The sequence below is a fragment of the Cibotium barometz genome, chromosome 15 (assembly GCF_041138505.1).
Source record: "Cibotium barometz isolate CiBa-2024 chromosome 15, ASM4113850v1, whole genome shotgun sequence".
In the NCBI taxonomy this organism is placed as follows: domain Eukaryota; kingdom Viridiplantae; phylum Streptophyta; class Polypodiopsida; order Cyatheales; family Cibotiaceae; genus Cibotium; species Cibotium barometz.
In genome coordinates, this window is record NC_141060.1 from 43,940,865 (window position 1) to 43,954,228 (window position 13,364).

General features: G+C 43.1%; 1 protein-coding gene across 2 annotated transcripts in view; it reads right to left on the reverse strand.

Moving 5' to 3' along the window:
- Positions 1-10,341, reverse strand: part of LOC147631342 (choline-phosphate cytidylyltransferase 2-like) — a 35,122-nt gene extending 24,781 nt beyond the window's left edge. The window contains exons 1-3 of one of the 2 annotated variants that reach the window (XM_086809743.1): positions 9,867-10,341; positions 9,520-9,633; positions 6,550-6,645 (exon numbers count right to left, since the gene is read on the reverse strand). In XM_086809743.1, coding sequence (XP_086665869.1) covers positions 6,550-6,645; positions 9,520-9,633; positions 9,867-10,255 — 599 coding nt within the window. In that variant the 5' untranslated portion in view covers positions 10,256-10,341. The remainder of the gene's footprint in view (positions 1-6,549; positions 6,646-9,519; positions 9,634-9,866) is intronic. The other variant, XM_086809744.1, reaches the window with a different exon arrangement.
- Between the last annotated feature and the right edge of the window lie 3,023 nt (positions 10,342-13,364).

Consider the following 13,364-nt stretch of genomic DNA (forward strand, 5'->3'; position numbering starts at 1 on the left):
GTGCTCACTGGGAGGCAAATGCAAAATTTTATTTCTAACAGCCGGAAATCCCAACTTTTCCCAAGCAAACAATTGACATTACAAGTCACTATAGACCAGCTTTGATGCTCATCTTGTCATCATAAGCCAGAGTAGCATTTGCAAAGAGGCATGACAAGATCTCAAAGATAATGGATGTAACATGCCTGCGGAAGCTGATTAGATTAATGCTAAGCACAAGAGAGGTTATACCCGATCACGTACTCCAAATACACAACAATAGAGAAGACCATGTAGACCTAAACTACTATATATTGCTAAAACATGTTCAAATCATAAGCTCAGATTTATACTGTGCATGCTCTGCAAATCGGCTACATGCATTACCTAATTGATGTATTTGTTGTCCTCCTCTGAGGAACACTCAAGGAAGGTGCAATCCTGACCCTGAAAGCCCTATCTGCGGAAGTCTCTTGCACTACAAATCATGCTCACAAAATGATGCGTATGGCCCTCGACCTGCCCTTATATAGTGGACTGAGGGTTGGTCGGCTGCTAGGGTTGCAGCCAACTGTCCACGAGCCAATAAAGTGCACAAAAGCTGTCCACATTTGGCCCAGCCATGGGCACCTGGCTGCCTGTAGTCCAGTTTCCAAAAATTGGTTCACACTCACCCTCAGATCTTCCCCTTTAGGCATCTGCAGCAAAGAAATCAAGTGCATGGGCATCCCACTAAGGGCATGCACATGACATCCCCTCCAACTAAACTTGTAGAATTGGGGCCGATGATGCACATTTGCTCCACTCCCACGGGAATTTGTCACTCCCTACTCGTGGTCTTATGGAGTGCACACACATCACAGCTTGAAAAAACAACATACCCCATAACTCATGGATCTTTAATTGTAACAATCTGCGACTACAACTCTGAGTAAACTACCTGTCATAACTGACAGATCAGAGGAAGTTCTAAGCACATCACTCGATGTCATCAAACTCTAGGCTCTCCCCCAAATTCTCTCACTCTAGTACCTCTACCAAATCTGTCTCCATAGGAATGTGGCAACACTCGTCTCATCCTCCTCCATACTGGATTCAGAGAGACGCCTCGAGCTCCTCGGATAACTATTGGCCCTCTGATTAACACTAGACACAAGAGAGGTTAATGTACGATTGGCCCTCTGATTAACGCTAGACACAAGAGAGGTTAATGTACGATTCTCACACTTGCTATTTATGAGTGTTGCACTCTCACATTAAGCCCTAAGAAGAGGCCGCCTAGGTCAAAAGAGGGGAAAAGGTGCCCATGGTTCATAAGTGCCCAGTACCCACCTGGGTGTTCACACCCCATCATTAATGAGGGTGTGAACACACCAGGTTATAAAATTTGTCTAAGTCCACAATTTGGATTTGTGAGCTGAATTCTTGCCCATCTTGACAAGCTCTGACTGAAACCTCTTGTTGAGAACTCTCCTCCGAAAAGTCACTTACGCATTTTCATCCACCGATGCACTTGCTCCTGTGGATCACCAAACTCTTCGTGCACAATCCAAAGCAGTCAAAAGAACATTAAAAAATAAAAATAAAGAAAATTCAAGATATCGGCTATTCTCAAAACCATCAACTGCAACCTATATTCCCTTGTCCTTCCATAATGATGTATGTGCAAACAAACAGCCACCAACACCATGTCATACTCAAAATGTCGGTCCTCCCTATGGGCACCCTCCCGTGAAACATGATCAAGGAAATAAACTCTATGATACAAAGAAGGAAATAAACTCTGTGATACAAAGAAGTAAATGTTGCAGCCATTGCCTTTCCCAATTCCACAAAATCTACTGCCACCTTTGGTGAAGAGATATCAACTGTATGTCCTCCTTTGGTGCCACAGCGGCAGAAGAAACCACCAATAAAGGCAAAGATTGCACCAAACACCTTTAATTTCTTTGAAGAAATCTTCCACATACATGGTTGGATAACTTGTCCTCCTGCAATCTTGTACGAAAAATTACCCCTATGGGGAACTCCCAACGCTCTACTAGAACTTGGCATAATCTTGCACATCTTTCTCTCAATTACTCACTAGGTCTCAAGGTCAATCGCAATAAAAACCACACCTGTGAGAGTTTGGTTCAAGCCATCCACAAACCTGTCCACCTAGTCAATTGCAATAAAAACCACGTCCATGAGACTTTGGGGCTGATGTGCTTGAACAAACACGTGCTCGGAGAGGCTCAAGCCATCCACAAAACCTGTCCACCTAGTCCGATGGCCAAATAGACTTATGGAGCATTAGTAACAAATTCCTTCCCCTGCTTATGAGAGAAGTTTTCCCATTGCTTCTGCAACCAGCACCAGCAACAAAAAAGAGTGAACTCCTTCAAGACCGCCTGTCAGCAGTCGTCCCAATTTGCCACAGCACGATGCTACAAATGATCCTCCCACGAAATGTAGTACTTCTAAGGTTGTGAATATGATAACAGACAAGAATGAACACCGGAAATCTTGCACAGCACACCCACACACTAGCAAACTGCTTTAATAATATATTATGTACGACTTATGTAAGATGACTGCAAAGGTGATCAATTGCAGAAGTAGCCCAAGTTAATGGAAAGCGAGGAGGGAGGCATGCCTATTTCTTCGCCATTTTGTGCCCCTATTTTAGGGGTCAGCATGCTCGACCAGTCATCCAACCAGCCCACAACCTCACCTAGGCTGCCCGACCTGATCCTCTGCTGCCCGACCAGCACCAGTCTTGCTGCCTGACCAGCCTATCCTGCATACAACCAATTCTTGGCTTGCCCACACTGCTGACTCCCAGTGCCCAGAGTAGCCCGTCTCTGATGGGGTTGCACAGCCAAGGCTCCGCTAGCCTGCAGGTGTGTCACACCTTACCTTCATAGCATGTCGCTAGAGAGCATCAAGCTGACCTTGCATAAATTTATTTTTGTACCTTGTATCAAAATTTGCTTGATCTCGAGACTAGAGTCCCCAGCTATAATGGAGAGCATCTTGAAGCACTTTACTACTAACTCAATTACGTCCACAAATCAACCACAATTGAAACCTAAAAGTCAGCACCACCAACCCAATGCAGGGGATTGAACATGCACCCCCCCCCCGCCCCCAGGTATTCTATTACCATGAAGGTATTTGTAGTACAAGCTTAGAGTGATCAATAAACCACCACATTCCCACTACAACAGTATGACAAAAACAAGATCAAACAAACGTGTTGATGATGCAAGTTCACTGGAATCCTTGCAACTTAAATCACCAAACAAGAGAATCCCCATCATGGGCGTATCCAAACTCAAAGGGAATCCCTCCATGCAATACCTTGATGCAGGTTCACTGGAATCCTTGCAACTTAAATCACCAACAAGAGAATCCCCATCATGGGCGTATCCAAACTCAAAGGGAATCCCTCCATGCAATACCTTGGTTCTCCTCGAGCTCTAACTCAAGCCTTCACGGGGCTTAAGCAACCTCCTCTCAGCCTGGAAAGTTTGGTTCTCCAAAGCTTTGATTGACGTGTCACTTGAGCAACAACTCCCACGAAGCCCAAAGCCCAAAAGTTCAGCCTTCAAGTCTTCAAAAAGTATTCACGAAGCTCTCCAAATCCTTCAGGAGACTTCAACATAACCATAGGCAGCATAGACTGGCTCTCCAACGCACAAAAACACAGCCTCCCATGCTTGGACAGCAATAAGCATGTTCCCAACAAGTCAAAATGACCATACATCTACAAGAAAGAAGAGGAAAGACAGTTGTTTAGCCACCAAAGGAAAAGATGAGCACCATACAGCTCTCAGGCAGTCACCACGTGGCCATACAGTTCAAGGAGTAGCTAAAAATCTGAGCTTACAGTTCATGGGGCAGTTGGAAATGGTCATACACCTGGTGGGTCAACAGCCGATCGTACAATCTTTGAGCTCCCACACGCGCGCGCGCTTCATGCCTATGATATATGGTCTAATATGATGCATGACAGAGGATATAAGTTCCATCAAAATGCAGTCACACAATATTGGGCTAGGCTGGATAGATGGTACATGCTAAATGTTACACAATATGATGACTTAACATGCAAAATGTGGCTAGATCGCAGAATCTTACTCTCTGATCATGCACCTGTATGGCTTGGTTTATATTTTGGTATGCAAATGCGGGATGTATCATTGCCATATAAACGTATGCTTTTAGTGAACAATAGCTATTTGGCACATGAAGCTTATATGAGGATGGTTCGAGATGCTATCAGGCCCCTTCAATATCATGCAAATATTGACATGGATTTTGCATGGCATCAATTCGCTATCCACATGCAGACAGTGATCCAAGATTATGGTAAATGGCATATTGGTCGTGCTCAAATACAGATTAAACAAGCTAAGGAGTGCATGGTTTCATTACAAAATATTAGTCAAAACAGACCTCTGAATAATCAAGAGGCTATGCAACTTTGTGAAGCTAAATGTATAATCGTACAAAATGATGCTATAAAGGTACAAAAGTGGCAGGTACGATCAAGGCTGAAGCCCATTGAAGATAAAGGATGTTCATCAAAAGCCTTTTTTAAGAGTTTGCATCAAGATCGTAGGCAACACTCAATTCAGACAATTCGTACGTCAGATGGCAACTTGACAAGAAATAAAGCGCAGCTTCATGATGAATGTCTAGGTCACTTCAATCATGTGTTCGCTGCACCTGAGGCACTAGATAGACATGCATTAGCAACAAGGCAAAAGATGATTGATTTGGTACAGTCTATTGTTTCTGATGTTGATGCTGCCAATCTTGAAGCTCCCTTCACTTTGGAGGAATTAATAGCTGCAAAGTCTGCTTTGGGCAAATGGAAATCCCCAGGTTGGGATGGACTTACAGTTGAATTCTTCCATGCATTTTGGAAGACATCTTGCTTCGGATGATTAATAAAGCATGGGAGAATCAAGACATGCCACAAGCATGGAAAATAGGGTCGATTAAATTGTTCCCTAAAAGGGCTGTGTGTGAAAATTTCCAAGACTGGCGCCCTATCACCCTCATGTCAGTGGTTTACAAGTTGATATCCAAGATGCATATAAGTTGTCTGCTCATGTAATAACTTGTCCCCCAACTTAATGTAATGTGTACTTGCCATGTACATATTAGCCAACTTTTAATGTAATGTGTACTTGCCATGTGCAGCTACAAAGGGAGAGGAGCACTGAACAGCTCTCCAGCATCCACCAGATGGCCAACAATTTGTGGAATAGCAGAAAATCTAGACGTACAGTTAGTGAGGCAGCTGGAAATGATCAAGCAGCTTGTGGGACAGCAGCTGACCTGATTGTAGTCTTTTGGCTCCCAAACGGTGTGGCCATACAGCAGGTGCGTGTGAAGGCCAGGCTAATTGTAAAGCAACAAAGGATGTGGAGATGCGGTTTTCCCAAAAGGGTGGAGAAGAAGTGGTCGCCTCTTTAAGGTCACACTCGCAATGGAGAGGTGGCGTGTAGGGTGCCACGTGACTTTTCTTGGGCTGCCCATTACACACATGCATGTGCCAAGTGGTGGATCCGCCCACAAGAGTTGGTGGGCTGCTCACCCACTTGGATGAGATGTGTGTCCATGCCCTCAATAAAATATAGGGTGCCCAACTTATGAGTTGTCCACCATCATAAAAGCTTGTCCACCAAACTTTTAATGTAAATGTGTAGCTGCCATGCATGTACACATTAGCAATAAAATAACCATAATAATAATATAGACCTTAGAATTTACTTACCACCTTCAAACCAATGGAAACCACTTGTTAGGCCTAAAATGGGTTCAAGCACACACGCATGAGGGTTCCCAGAGTCCCTGACCCTGTGGACATTCACAGGCATTTAAAATCTAGGCAATGTCCACACAAGAAACATGCAAGTCATTTCTAGGCAAACATGCTTAATACTAATGCACTATCGATTAGATAATCTCCCATCTTCCAAGCTTGTACTTCATCAATACACAAGCCAGGTGTTTCTCTGGTGACAGCAGCAAGACTTGGAGTGTACGTACTGAACAACACCCAGAGTTTATACAGAAATAATTGGCTCACACCAGTCTTTTTTACAAAATTTCAAAATTTCAAAATGCCTCCTGTTGGAGCTGCAACCATGGTTGAAAACAGCTATTTCTCCTACTAGAATTGTAGCACTGCTCCTGTGCTACGAAGAAGAGAAGCATTATCTTCGATTTGGCACCCTAAGTGGGGGACTCTGGTACTACACCACTCCAAGCCTTGTCAAAGAACTCTCCGCACAACCCAAGAGGTTTTCACTTGTTGAGAACTAAGTATCTCCTAAAACCTCAATACATTTATCTGAAGCTGGGTTCATGTTTTAAACCCAAAAACATTCTTGCATCTACAACATCTAATGGATCCAGGGCCCTACTCACAGATACAAAATCAAAAAGAAAGCTGCCAGTTCTAAGTACAAAGCAGCTAAAAAACGGGACAGAGGAACCATAGAATGACAGCAAGATCCACCTCATTTCACTTTCAGCAAAGGAAGGCAGGCCCTTCAGGCCAAAACTTACGGTAAAGCATCATGTGCTACAAAATCAATTTGATGTTTATCCAAAAAATCTTGGGTGATAACCCAAGGAGCATCTGGGATAACTTCATCCACCCACCTGTCATTACATGGCAAAGCAAAAGGCTTAGAATTTAAAAAAGTTGCTCTACATGTTGTGCTAAACTAATTCACCAGCAGCACAGGCTTCAGCCTTGAAAACATCAATCGTTTGTTTAAACTATAAAAATGGCTCATTTGCTTTACCACAACAAGATAGCATCATCTTTATGCAATATTCTAGTCTGCCAGACAGCAAGGCAATGAACAGGGAAAAAACCAGGGGCGTTGGTAAGATTTCATGGGGAGGAAATAGGGGGTTTTGGGGTGTGGTCGTGATTCTGAAGTGGTGGTTTTGGGGAGGGGAGGGGAGGGGGGACAACCAACAGGTCACCTAGAAACAACCAAATAAAAATCATTGTTCAATTTTCAATGCAAGTGCTTAAAGAATTTCAAGGCACAAACCCTTTATAGTCTTTTGCTTGTGAACAGAGAAAAATCTGAATCACTACCAAAAACATCCATGAGCCCTACGAGCACCACACGACTACTGCGGTTGACTGAACTAGATGAAACCAGACTGTGAAAACAAGCAAACATAAAGTCTTTGAATAATGATCATAATTGTAGCCTTGCAAAGTTACAAAACGCAATTCTTTCTTCTTTAATAAACTGTAGGTCAAAAATGGTGGGTGAAGAAAAAGACAGCCTTTTTGCACTGCAACCCCATCCCTCTGATTCTCTCTCTCTCTCTCTCTCTCTCTCTCTCTCTCTCTCTCTCTCTCTCTCTCTCAACCCCTACTCACCAAAAAAAAAGCATCATAGAGTAAGACCTTTGCAATGTTCAGATGTCACCCAAAAAAAAAAAAGTCTCATAGGTATTTGCTGCCCAGCCCATGTGGGCAATCCATACTTGTTCATGGTGCCCTATATCTGCTGCCCAGTGCCTGCGGCCACCATTGAGCAATTTGTCCAAATTGCTCAAGTTGACACCTTGTCCAAAGTTTAGTGAACCAATTGAAGCTATTTCTCTAGCTGCTTAAACTAACACCACCATGCATGACTGTGAATCTCAAGCAACTTCAGGCCCACAAGGCAACATGCCAACCTCAGGGAGGGGTTTTCAGGTTCCTCTTCGTAGGTATTTGCTGCCCGGCACCTGTGGGCAATCTGTATGTTTATGATGCCCTATATCTGCTGCCCGGTGCCTGTGGCAGCCATTGAATGACCACCTCACACCTTGTCCAAAGTTTAGTGAGCCAAATGAAGCTACTCTCTAGCTGCCTAAACTAACATTACCATGCATGACTGTGAATCTCAAACACCTTCATGCCCACATGGGTGTTTGATTAACATGGTGGGTGGCTGTGCAGACAGTGAGGAACAAAAGTGATAAGGGAGAGAGAGAGGGAGAGAGAGAGAGAGTATTGCATGACTCAATGTTGGCTTCATTGGATTGATCTCTTACACCAACCTTATCTTTTGACCCAAATAAATCACTCACAAACATACTCATGACACATGTCACACTTATCTTATCCAGATATACGGGGTGTTCACACCTAAGCAGACATGTATACATGGATAAGTTTGCACACATTAGGCTCCGAATCCTAACAAACCCCCATTTGGAGCGAAGGTGAAGATGCCTGAAAAACCTTCAATAGTCCTCGTGGTTTGGACTCTAGACTACACCATGTGCTCAATGGAGACACAATGGCGCCAACACCTGAACTCTTATGTCAGGCCTGATATAAGAGTTTGACTACAAATGATAGCCTGCATCAGTTTGTCAGGATGACCCCCCCTTGACCTGCACAAGGGCATGTAGAAAAATGGAGCCTTTTATAAGATTCAAGGCTTATTACACATATAGAAGGAAGGACTTACACACACATCGTTTATTACAATCAATTTTGGGGAACCACCTAGGCATAGAACCCTTGACCCACATATATTGGCTTTTAGAAAGAGCCAATCATAATCTTCCTCTTTTAGAGAGATTATCCACGACAGTAGGCTACATGTTCCACTTCTGAGGCTTTTGCTTCTTAGACAACTTCTTCCTCTTGTGCCACCAAGTTTGCATGTACCTTCTCTTGCTCTTTGGCCATCTTTTTGAAGTATCTGTCCTCTTGTCCTCTGTATGTCCTAGCTTTATGCAGAAGTTACATCTAACAGTTCTTTTCCTATTCCCCTTTATGAACATGGCTCTATCTGACTCAAAGGATATCTCAGATTGCTCTTTGCGGCGGTCTTCCTCTACGAGAATTGCAATCATCTCATCATAGCTCATTTCCCAAGCTACCCTTCGTACAATCAAGGTTTCAGAGAATTTTGAAACCTCTTCTATACTTGACAAAAGCACAGCTTTCTTGTCATCCTGATCCACAGCAACTCCTAAGCCAGAGAGTTGTTATATTATGGAGCCTAGGTTGCTCAAATGTTCTCCCAAAGTTTCTCTTTCATTCATTTTTAATCAGAAGAATTTTTGCTTAAGAAAGTTGACTCTATAGAGATCGATCACAATGTTCATTTCATGTCATCATAGTTCATTCCATAGATCTGGCCACACACTTCAACACTCCACTAAGCCACTCCCCCCATCCCCCCCCCCCCAAAAAAAAAAAAAGCCAAAAATTACCTTGCTGTAAGCGGATGCATCACCCAACTGTAAAGAAATGTGCTTGCAGGCTAGATTGGCTCATGCCTTCCATGTAAGCTATTTCTAAACATAAAAGCTAAGTTTTTGAACTGCAAACAAAATAAAGCAAGAATTTGAAAGCTTTAAGAATTTGCCTAATGTTCTCGTCATGCCCAATGAGGTTTTCATGTCAAAATTTGTTCAAGTTTTAAAAGCTTCATATATTTTAAGACACAAATGAAAATCATCAGATGTAAAGTTTTCAGTAACATTGAAGGCAAGCATACTCACTTGCAATGCCGAAGAGATTCATAGCGTTCAGTGTCTGTCATCACTGTCTTTCCCTTGTACTTGTGTGTGATGGCATCGCTGCAGCAACCAACTAGCAGGTAGGTGTTTTGAAACCTGCGTACAAGCACACTAACATGAATACAGATGTGGCACGTTTGGGGGGAACTATACTACCCTTGCCATGTAAAACTGCACACAGGGACAGTAAATTCCTCGCAAATCTAAGCTGTTATCTCTCTCTCTCTCTCTCTCTCTCTCTCTCTCTTTGTGTGTGTGTGCGCGCGCGCGCGAGAAACGCCTAGATCGCGAGCACCATTGAATTCAAGAATGAAGGGCAGAAAACTGACGATTTTTTGGCCTGCTCGAGTGAGCGGGCGTGGCCAAAGTGGAAGAGATCGTAGATGCCGTCGGCATAGACGCGGACGGGCCTGTCTGGGAAGGGATTCTCCTCGCCGTCGGAAGGGTGCGGGGACGGGTGAGGGAGGTAGCGAGCCGGCTGGGGAGGAGGCGACGCCGACGCATACCCATCCTCATCGTCGTCGTCGTCGTCGTCGTCGTCGTCATCGTCCTCATCATCATCGTCAAAGAACACATCCTCCTCTTCCTCTTCATCGTGCTCTTGATCGTCTTCAGTGTCGACTGCCTGCTGCTGCGCGGCCTGCAACTCCTGCTGCTGCTGGCGACGACGGGTAGGGAGAGAGGGGGCATTCGCGCGTCTGCGTGGCTTGCGAGCCATGGTGTCCAGATCGGCGTCGCTAATTTCACCTATGGTGAGAGAGAGGGAGAAATCGCGCGCTGTGGTGCTAGAGAGGGAGAGAAATGGAGACAGAGAGAGAGAGAGAGTGTGTGTGTGTGTCAGTTCGCTGTGCCCGACAGAGAGAGGAGAGAGAAATAGAGACAGCGGGCCTTCTAGGCCCACCCATAATTCTGTTAGGTGCCAAAATGTGCATACCGCCAGCGCCATGTGAACATCCCTTACACCGACGCACCAAGAAATTCACTTAAAAATCTCCCTATGTAGATTCTCGCCTTTATTTTTTGCAAAACGTCGGTTTTAAGCTATTTTTACTCAATATCCTTGGGATCTTATAGATACGCTCGAAAAAAAAAACAAACAAACAAATTAACATGAAAAAATACATTATGTATATTCTACATCTACTTAATAATAACAATTAAAATCATTTTAAATTATTATATATCTGAAAAAAGATCGCCCCAAAAAAGCTTGTTGGCACAAATAAACAAGGAGTACGTCCTATGGATCTTCTCAAAGGACTCCCTATATTGAGAGAGAGAGAGAGAGAGAAGCGGCCTAGCCTAGAGAGAATAGGATACCAATAAATCTTTCTACTTATTGTGCCTCGAAAACTTCCCTAGCCACTTATTGTGCCTCGAAAACTTCCCTAGCCAACAACCTTAAGTGAACACAAAGGCCTTTACATGGCACTCTAAAAAGAAAGTTTTTTATTTTTGAAGTCCAAAGCCTCATACATAGTGTTAATTTGAAGACCAAGGTAGGGTTGAAAAATTTTAAGCCTACTCGATCCTTCATTATTGCTGCCAGGCTTTGATAAAGCCAACAAATCTTCCTATGTTGCCATGTCTGACAAGTGGGAATGCTTACTTCTCCCCCCAACACTGGCACAGGATGACTACGTGCTCTTTACTCCTCCTCCCTTCATTATTGCGCAAGGATAGGGCTCTAATATGTGTCCCAAATTTGTTTCTCAAGGTGCTTTAATTTAATGCCATAAAATCGCTTACAATTCATTAATTGTAACCGATTTTAGTGCCATAAAATCACTTACAATTCATTAAATCTAATGAAATCTTCCTTTTATTTTAAAAAAAACTACTTGTCTCCCCCTTAAGCTTGCCATGGCAGGGCTTGTGGGAGGCGAGATCTATAAGGATTGCATAGTTCCTTCACAAAGCTAGAAGCCCTCACCCTCCGATATCCAACTCATCTACTCGCCATCTCTAAATCTAAGATATAGTTCAACGCCGTAGACTAGCACCATCTCGAGTGGTGGATATTGCCTCCATTCCGTGTATACCAAATAGAGGAGGATGACACATAATCACTTGCCCCACCTTTCATTGCACACAATCACTTGCCACACCTTTCATACGCATGGTTTTTTCCTTTTCCCACTTTTTTTGTTTCCATGTTTATGATTTCCAATTTAAATGTGAACATATGTGACACTTTTGGGTCCACATTGTGTCTTTAGAAGACATTAATAAAATCTTTCTTCTTATTCTCTCTCTCTCTCTCTCTCTCTCTCTCTCTCTCTCTCTCTCTCTCTCTCTCTCTCTCTCTCTCGGGATTTGGACCACTCTCTAGGATCATAAATTTTCCAGACCAGACATGCCTTGGGATCTTTCTTCTGGAGCTCCGTAGACACAAGGAATCCTTACTACGGCCCAAATTAGTTACACCTACCTGAGCAGCACAGAGAGCTCTCACTGACTTCTTCTAAACGAGAGGCCCGAGAGGAGCAGATCCACCCATTCCCCCGGCTGAGAGGAGTGACATTAGACAGAGCCACCAAGCTACGCAAAGCCTGCTGCCCTGACATAGTGGCTACCGCCCATGCTCACCTCAAGAAGATCAGAGGCATCATTTCCCACCACTACAGGATTTTCTCCCGTCAGCTCAGCCTTACTACATTGGGTACCATGTTGCAGTGCCCTATGTGAGATATTTTTGGCCGATGCGAGAACTTGAGGCTCTTTGTTTTTTTCTGGATATTTTCTTTTAGTTTTACTGTCAGTACCATGATGATGTATTCCATGGACATGATGTAACATTTTGGTCTTATAGGTCATTTTGGCCTTTTGAAGACGTTAATACAACTCTCTCTCTCTCTCTCTCTCTCTCTCTCTCTCTCTCTCTCTCTCTCTCCCCTAATGGGTGTCAACCTTAACCCTAAAGGTGCAGTTAATGTTTCTTTTTTAAGAGGACATCTCCCAAAATTTGTAGCCAAATGTTCTCCCCCCATTTTTAATAGAATACCTCCCAAAATTTGTAAACAAAGGTTGCGACCTCCCCCCTTTTCAAGCACATTCCTCAATATTCTTTATGGCTTTTTTAAAAGAGAATAAAGACATATTTGCTTTTAAAAGTCATATTTTTTGTTATAATCCACCTCACTTACCCCCTATTGATCACTTTTTAGGCCAAAACTTTATTGAGGTTTTGGAAGTGAAAGGTTAAGACAAAGCTTTTAGGGTGGAAGAGAGAAGGGCGAAGAGGATTGAATGTTGGAGTGTATCCTTGTACACAAACTTGTACAAAATTTTACTTATAAAAAAGCTCAAAGATTACCTTGATGTGGAATGTGTTGTTACACCCTTGTTATAAGTTTGATACCAATGTTAATCAAAACTTGAAGCCCAAAATTTATTATACTTAGCTCAATTTCCTTATATCATGTTAACAACAGAAAATAGCTTTTCAAAAAATCCAAAGCAAGATTTTCACAATAAAGTATAAAATATTTACTCTAAACTTTTAGAGTTTGTTTTCATTCTCTCTCTTCCCACATATTACTTGAGTAGGTATTCTTTCAACCTAAGGTTTTAAACCTCGTTCACGTGCTCTTATACTTGAGCTTGCACACTTCAATAGTGAGAGCATCAATAAACATGGTAAAAAAAAAGATGGTGATCGATACTCCCATGTCTTGAGATCCATGAATAGGCGAAGGCAAATCTTTGATGAAAGGAGGAGTGTCCATGTCAACAGAAGTAAGGATGAATCATCCCTCTTTGAGAGCAGCTAAGTTGCACACTTATGTGAAGGGTTGGCTTGTGATTGTGGTTGAGGAAACTCTCGC